General features: G+C 42.6%; 1 protein-coding gene across 2 annotated transcripts in view; it reads right to left on the minus strand.

The window, feature by feature from the left end:
• The window catches only part of AASS (aminoadipate-semialdehyde synthase), a 43,050-nt gene extending 37,342 nt beyond the window's left edge, over nt 1–5,708 (minus strand). Inside the window, exons 1-3 of one of the 2 annotated variants that reach the window (XM_089524368.1) lie at nt 5,612–5,708; nt 2,177–2,398; nt 948–1,124 (exon numbers count right to left, since the gene is read on the minus strand). In XM_089524368.1, coding sequence (XP_089380494.1) covers nt 948–1,124; nt 2,177–2,389 — 390 coding nt within the window. In that variant the 5' untranslated portion in view covers nt 2,390–2,398; nt 5,612–5,708. The remainder of the gene's footprint in view (nt 1–947; nt 1,125–2,176; nt 2,399–5,611) is intronic. The other variant, XM_089524369.1, reaches the window with a different exon arrangement.
• Nucleotides 5,709–8,322: the final 2,614 nt, after the last annotated feature.

An 8,322-nucleotide genomic window follows, 5' to 3' on the forward strand; every position in this document is an offset into this window, starting at 1 on the left:
AATCCTTCAACTGTTTTTCCCCCATGGATATTCTAAATTGATTTTAAGGGTCTTGATAATTTGTTGACATTTTGTTTTGTCTATACTGCATTTATTTTAAGAAGCTGCCTTTTAAAATAAAGGTGTCTTTGATTGTTTTAGCATGGACCCCCTTTCTCTCCCAACAACAATATGTGCCCTATTCCATAGGGTCCCCAGAACTATGTGGAGCATGGGAGGGAAGCTTAAGCACTGCTTTGTAAAGGAGGTAGGGAAGTCAGCTTCCAGCACCCCAGTCACACATCCCTAGCTCTTGATTCAATCCACTGTAACTGATCCCATACCAAAACAGCTCTATTACTGACAGAAAATATGTGAAGCCATACTGAGTATGGCACTTCATACTCGGCACTTCAGAAAAATACAATCCACAGTATGCATTTTCTTACACACATGGAAAAGATGAACAACCAGAAGTATAAGGGCAGCAAAAAAGGAAAACATCTTTATGTCCAGGAGTGGAGGTCCTGACACTCCAGAAGTTTTGGGGCATCAGCTCCCATCAACCCAGCCAAAAAGATCAACAGCCAAGGATTGGAACAACATTAGAAATGTTTTGTTTTATTCTGACAAGTGAGTCAAGCATGAGTCTAACGTGGCAATCTCATTCATGCTTATTCAGAAGTCCCACTGAGTTCAAGGGAAGATATTCCCCATGTTGAATGTATATAGGATGTCAATCTAGATCTCTAGGCTTTAAATGATGGGGCTTGAAAGGGTGAAACACTAATAAGCTAAGTCTGCAGCTAATTCGTGTCTTGGTTTTGGCTTTTAAACTGATAACAGACAGTCAGAGAGAGAACGGAAAGAAAATTGCACACTTTCTAAATAGTCCCACCTTGCTGAAGTCATGTTTCATCATGCTCTTACAAATAACAGTTAATTATCGTAGTTAACTACAAACCTACCTTGCTCAGGATTTCATCTAACAAGGGCATGTTTGCCTCTTGAGCTTTGATAGTATGGGAGAAGAATGCATAATTCTTGTTGGGAATCAGTTTTCCATCTGGAGGCCTCTTCACACCCACAATCAAGCAAGCCTCAGAAATGTCTTCCTGGATAATGCCACCAGCTTTGATGTAGTCCTGCAAACAAAGCATGGAAGCCAAACTGATGTCTGAAGCCAAAAGGAACAGAGAAATAACGCTCACAAATGTTGCTCTAGAAGATGTGCCCTTACATAGCCCTGCAGAAACAGATATTCTCTGCCCTCAAAATAGGGAAGATAGGAAAGACGCAGGCCCAACTCCACCTCCCAGGGCACCCTGACACCGCATGCTGCTCCACACGGTGCATGACATCATGGCGCTCCTCCGGCGCTACGTCCATATGACACATCACCAAAGAAGCGCCATATAGTCACGACAACATGGATATGGCACCCTTTTGAGGGTGCTTTGCACCCTTGAAAGGCCGGATCAGGACTACGGCATGAGGTTGCCGCGGCCCCGATCCAGCTAGAAAGGAGCAGCGTCCCACCACCATACAGCCCCTAACACACCTTTCCCCAATGTGGCCCCTTCCAGGTGTGTCAAATTCCCACCTTGCACAGACTCCACGACAGTCTAACACAATTTGAGGGTGCCAAATAGGAGAAACTAAAGATTTTCAGCTGAAGAATTCAATTTGTGAACATCCGTTTCTCACCTCTTTTGTTCCCTACTCTTCTGACCATTCTCTTCTAGATTTTCTGTCATCCACAGTTTTGTCTTGTTATTCATTTCAGCACATTCCTTTATGGACCTTCTTTCCCAACCTTACTTCTGCTTGACTGAAATGATTTCTCAGATGTTTTCTGTCTCTCCAGGGTTTAGAAAGGTTATTTTTGGCTACAACTGCCAGAATGCTGGAAGTTGTTGTCAAAAATGGTAGCTTTTCCAAGCTCTGCCTCTACTTCCTTAGCTTTTTCAAATAAGGGCAGGGTCAAGCAATCATTGCCTGAAACATTACCAGTATATTGTATATTATATATTATATTATATTATATTATATTATATTATACACACACACACACACACATATTACATAGTATCTCTATGTGTTACTGTATATTGTTGGGTTTTGACATACAAATCCAACTATATGCATATTCTCTTGTTACAACCAACAGGAAAGTACAAGAGACATTGGTACTTACTTTTTCATGGATGGATCTTCGATTGGATGGTTGCACCAGAACTTTGTATCCCAAGTTGGTTAGCAGTTTGACATGCCGGGGGGCCAGTGGAGCTCTCCTTTCCCAGGCATTAACATCCTCCCTTCTAATTGCCAATACAGATTTATGGTAAGGTCGCCACCTTGAAAAATGGCTCTCAAACCTGTGGCCTGTGCGGTTGATTGCGTGGAGCATGACAAACACCTTGACAATGGCAAAAACATAGTAATAAACAAATATAACATAAAGGTGCTTAGAAACAGGTGTGTTTGTGCCAGAAATGGGGTCTGATCTGCTTGGAAATCTGCTGTAAAACCTAGACAATAACAGTTCTGTCAATACAAGGAGCAGCCAAGAAACCAAAATTAACTATCATTGTCAATAGACTGATATATTTTCTCAGCTCTCTCAGATCAAAACCCACCCACCCTTAAGGTGATGTTTCTGCCTAAATGAAAATATGAAGAAGAAAAAAGATTAAATGAAAGGAAATTTCTGAGTTTTCAAAAGGTAGATCCATGAATAGTACAATGCAATAATCTAATCTAGATGTTAAGAGATGCTGATTAAAATTCCAAGTAGCATAATCACTGCAGAAAAAAATATATGAACATTTGACCCAAGCCAGTCAATCCTCCTAACCTTCCCCTCAGAAATGCTAGAATCCAGATTGTATTGACATTCAGCCTATATTCACATTGCTCACTATCATAGATCATGAAGATTTGGGGGGGAGGGATGAACCACAAACTTTTTCCTGTTGTTTCACAATATAATCTCTGTGAACACCACAATAAACCAGGCCCATCAAAACCAAGGCAACCCAGAATCCCACTGCTTAGTAGACCTTTAGACCCACTTCAACTCCTCATGCATTTTTTCATCTAAGGATTTAAAAATCCACATCTTTAAATATGACTACTGTTGAAGTCAGCAACAAACCATGGTACATCCCATATTAATATAATGCACCCAGATTTAAGAGCAGAGCAGTACTGTACTTAAATAAATAGTTCAGCAACGTATTTATAGCAGGACTTTGACTCTGAAGTCAGAGCAGACTTAACAGCAAATAACAACAACTACAAAGACATTTATTAAATGCTCTCTACAAAACAAAAGATGCTAAGAAGACAAAACAGTCAGAGCCAGGTAGATCTCCCACAGGTATTATATAGATTAGGCAACACAACTCAATTTATAGCTTTTTGTGGGGTTTTCGGGCTATGCGGCCATGTTCTAGAAGAGTTTATTCCTGACGTTTCACCAGCATCTGTGGCATCTATGGATCTAAGAGTCTGGAAGCCATGCCAAAGCCATGATCCAGTCTTAAGGACAGGAGCGCAGCTTTGGTGCAGCTTCCAGACTCTTAGTATGCATGCATCATTTAAACAGCATACCTCCAAAGTGACCCGAAGCGGCTTTATTTTGGCCTGTCTGTATGGGGCCATAGATTCAAGACACTTAGGGCTTTATACTGTAGGTAACATCCAGCAGTCTGAGTGGTATTTGCAAACAGATTGGGGATCAGGAAGGATGTTTCCAAACCAGCAGGAAGTAGCCTAGCCTAGCAGTGTTTTGCTGCTAGCTGAAACTACTCAAGTGTCTTCAAAAAGTACCTGTATTTAGCACTGTCTACGTGAATTACAAATGCAGGCAAAATGGAATCTGCCTAAAACAGAAGCATAATTTTAAAAAATCTCTAAGAGGTTCCCTCAGGCTAAAAAATGATCAAGTTCACAAAAACAGGAAATTCAGGAAGAGAGGAGGGTAGACAGAGAACTCCCCAGATCATGAAGAAACTGTAAGGACGCTATTTAAAAAAAGTACCTAGTAGTGAACCGCCTAAATTTAATCTCCATTGCTCTGTGCTGACTAAGAAACATAGGTATGTTTCACCTTAGGCAACGAATAGAGGCCATTCCTGAGTTTAGAAATGGAAAGCGATCATTGTTCTTCCATCCTGTTATCTAGTGTCAGGTATACCCTGAAACCTACAGAACTAGCAATGATTCATTCAGTCTCTTATCTCCATCTTGAGATTGGATTTATTGTCCTAACAACAAGCCGCCTTTGAAACTTTTCTGTTTCTTCCTCTGTCGCCTGGTTCTTTTGACCGCAGGACTTGAAAGTTCATGCACTTCTGTGACTATTGGAGACAATCTAGTGTAAAAGATGGGAGACTGGGAGCAGATGCTTCTGTCTCTTTGGCCCAAGAGAGCGTTGATTTCAGAGTCTTGGAGCAATTCCTTGAGACCAAGGGTGGCAAGAAGGTAGCTCTGATTCTACTGAAGTGGTTGATTTCTGAGTGATTTACTGCAAATTGGTAGAGATTCCTAACTCTCGGATATTTATATTTAAAGAAGTGTGGCAGCTCACCTATTGCCCCCATTACACTAAATTATGCCCCTGAAATGGACCTTGTGGCAAGCATTATAAGCAACGGAGGTTTAGTGCCAGGTTGGTTCTGGGGAGACTGCACTCAGCCTCCACATCTGTGCCTTTGACTTTTGCAGATTTGATTATTTGCAGATTTGGTTAATATGTATCGCAGCGTTTATAATTTTAGCCAATTTTGTTACAGCTTTTTTTTCCGATCGGGTGATTTTTTTTTGGGGGGGGAATGGTTTTATTCAAATAAATTTATTTCATTCAATTAGCTTACTTGCTAATTAGCTTACTTGCTGTTCACCGCTATGATCTTTGGAATAGCGGTATATAAATAAAACAAATTATTAATTAAATTAAATTATTAAATAAATGTATTGTAGTTAAAAGAGTTAGGAAATATTATTATTTTTTGTATTAGAAAGTATTATTTTTTCATTATTGTTGTATTATTAAGTATTATTTTGTATTAGAAAGTAAAGAGATGTTTATAATTTTAGCCAATTTTGTTACAGCTATTTTGCAGCCGGGTGTATTTTTTATTATTATTTTTATTTTATTTTATTTTGGAGAATGGTTTCATTTATAGCTTGTTGTTGTTGTTGTTGTTGTTGAGCTTATGGCAGTTTAGAGCGGTGTGAAACTGCATTAATCCTTCAGTGCAGATGCAGATGCAGAGGGGTGAAAGTGGGAGAGAGTAAAGCCAAGGTAGCAGAGCCTCCATGGCAATCTGGGACTGGTTTATACACAAGCTGAGAGACAAAAAGAGGAACAGGAAAGAAAAGGAGGAGAAGAAGAAAGAGGAGGAGGAGGAGGAGGAGACTCATTCCTGTTTCAATGTGAAGCAAAAAGGGAGGAAATCCCAATGCTTTTCTCTTATGGGGAAAGTCAAGAGAGGCTTAGAGAGAGTTTCATTGAGGTGCTGCATACTTAACCCGGTTTGATCCCGCTTTGAGTGCCATGATGGTGCAAGGGTGTTGGAATCCAAACCGGGTTAATTGCACAGTGTGGAACCCTCCCAAGGCTTACCTCCCTCGCAGAGCCGGCCTAGGCTGGGCCTTTCCACAAGGACGAGCAGCAGCCCCTCTCCCTCCCTGCTTCTGGGACCATATGTGGGAGGAAAAGCCCTTCCCCTTCGGCAGCCAATCCCTCGCCATGGCCGCCCTCTCCGCCCTCAGCCCGCCTTCCCTCCCCTTAGGCGCCTTTTTGGGCCTGGAATTGGCTTCCCCCAGTAAAAGGCGCAGAAAGAGGCCTGGACGGACTCCAACTCCCATCAGCCCTAGGCGGCGGCGGCGGCGGCGAGGAATCATGGGAGTTGTAGTCGGGATGCTCAAGAAGGCCTGGTAGTGGTTTGAGCGTTCATGGTGGGCCTTTCATCCCTGGCCATGAGACTTAAAGCAAACTAGGCCTGCCCTAGAAGCCACGATGACAAAACTGAGGCAGCTGTCTTACTTTGGCCATATCTTGAGGAGAACTGGGCCACATTGTGGCACTGTAGTGCTACTATTACGCTTTGGCTGTCTCCCGTTGCATTGTGGGGCTTGTAGTCCAGTGAGGCCTAAGAGCCCTGGCTGACAATTCTAAATGCCCCTTCCTTAAACTGCAAATCCCACAATCCAACAGGAGGCAGCCAGAGTAGTTAAAGGGGAATAGCAAGACTGAAAGAGAGTAGTGATAGAGTTGGCAACCACTGTGATGTTGTGGTTTGAGTCTTGGACAAAGACCCTAGAGACCAGGGTTCAATTCCCAGCTAAGCCATGAAAGCCCACTGGGTGACCTTGGGCTAGTCACACTCTCTCAGCCTCAAGGGGAAGTCTAAGGCAAATCCACTATGAACAAATCTTGCCAAGAAAACCCCATGACAGACTTGCCATAAGTCAGAAGCAAATGGAGTGACTATGATGTGGATTTCTTTTCCTTAGAGAGACCCCAGGACCAGGATGTTTGAAAAGGAAACATAGTTAATTTAGCTGCAGCGTTGTTCCCAGAGGAAATTCATATTCCAAATTCTGGGACCACGATTCTCAAACAAACCAAGTTTTTATAGTATTTTGAACAAAGGAAACTACAAATCACATTTTCATTGGTTACACTGAATCAAACATTTACACCCCTGCACTGTATATTCATTGGATGTCCTAACATACGTCTTTATCCCTCATGGGTTAGCCATCCATCAAACCCTTATCTAGATTTCCTGCATGGCAGGGGGTTGGACTGGATGGATGGTCCTTGCGGTCTCTTCCAACTCTACGATTCTATGATATGTTTTGTTTCACTGTCCTCAAACTGTTTATGCAGTGCTTCCTTTTATTTGGGCGAGCAGCTTAAAATCTGGAGCCATTCAGAGTTGTTTACATTCTGAAACAGAACATTTGACATGACCTGGAATATCAACTTTTGCTCTAGCCCATTTCACATTTCAGCACTATAATCTTCAGCTCCTGAGCATAAGTAAAATTCTGAATTTCAACCACTCTACCACAACTAGACCTCCTCCTTTTCTAGGATACATCCTAAATTTCAGGCTCCCACCGTGAATGGCCTCCATTTTGAGCACCCTTTTACATTTCTATCGGGGTGTTCCCACTTAAGATTTGAAACGATTTAAAATACAACGTTTTTAATAAAATCGATTCAAAATAACACTGTTCTTATCCCGCTTTCAGAACCGCTTTTTTTATCGTGCCCATCTGGCAATTTAAATCGATGTATTTACCTGCAAGCGTTCCTACTTGGCATGAAATCGGTGTTTAAATAAAGCGATTCTTCTCCTCCATACCTTATTTGGAGCTGTCAATCAATAGTACGTCAGAATGACGTAACGTTAATCCGGAATATTTGGAAGCGATTTATCTTTTGGCATCGTTTCCATTTCATTGACAGCCAGGGAGAATCCCTTCAGAGAGCACAGAGATCAATGGGAGAGGCTTCTGGCAAAAAGCGAAGCTCTTTCCAGAGGAACTATGGGATAGCTTTTGGAGGGCAGCATCCTTTCTCCCAAGACAGCCAGGGAAAATCCCTTCAGAGAGCACAGAGATAATGAAGGAGGCTGCTGGCAAAAAGCGAAGCTCTTTCCAGAGGAACTATGGGATAGCTTTTGGAGGGCAGCATCCTTTCTCCCAAGACAGCCAGGGAAAATCCCTTCAGAGAGCACAGAGATAATGAAGGAGGCTTCTGGCAAAAAGCGAAGCTCTTTCCAGAGGAACTATGGGATAGCTTTTGGAGGGCAGCATCCTTTCTCCCAAGACAGCCAGGGAAAATCCCTTCAGAGAGCACAGAGATAATGAAGGAGGCTGCTGGCAAAAAGCGAAGCTCTTTCCAGAGGAACTATGGGATAGCTTTTGGAGGGCAGCATCCTTTCTCCCAAGACAGCCAGGGAAAATCCCTTCAGAGAGCACAGAGATAATGAAGGAGGCTGCTGGCAAAAAGCGAAGCTCTTTCCAGAGGAACTATGGGATAGCTTTTGGAGGGCAGCATCCTTTCTCCCAAGACAGCCAGGGAAAATCCCTTCAGAGAGCACAGAGATAATGAAGGAGGCTTCTGGCAAAAAGCGAAGCTCTTTCCAGAGGAACTATGGGATAGCTTTTGGAGGGCAGCATCCTTTCTCCCAAGACAGCCAGGGAAAATCCCTTCAGAGAGCACAATAATGAAGAAGGCTTCTGGCAAAAAGCGAAGCTCTTTCCAGAGGAACTATGGGATAGCTTTTGGAGGGCAGCATCCTTTCTCCCAAGACAGCC

This window comes from Sceloporus occidentalis, unplaced genomic scaffold, assembly GCF_023333645.1.
Source record: "Sceloporus occidentalis isolate IW3139 unplaced genomic scaffold, rSceOcc1.0.p SCAF_5, whole genome shotgun sequence".
Lineage (NCBI taxonomy): Eukaryota > Metazoa > Chordata > Lepidosauria > Squamata > Phrynosomatidae > Sceloporus > Sceloporus occidentalis.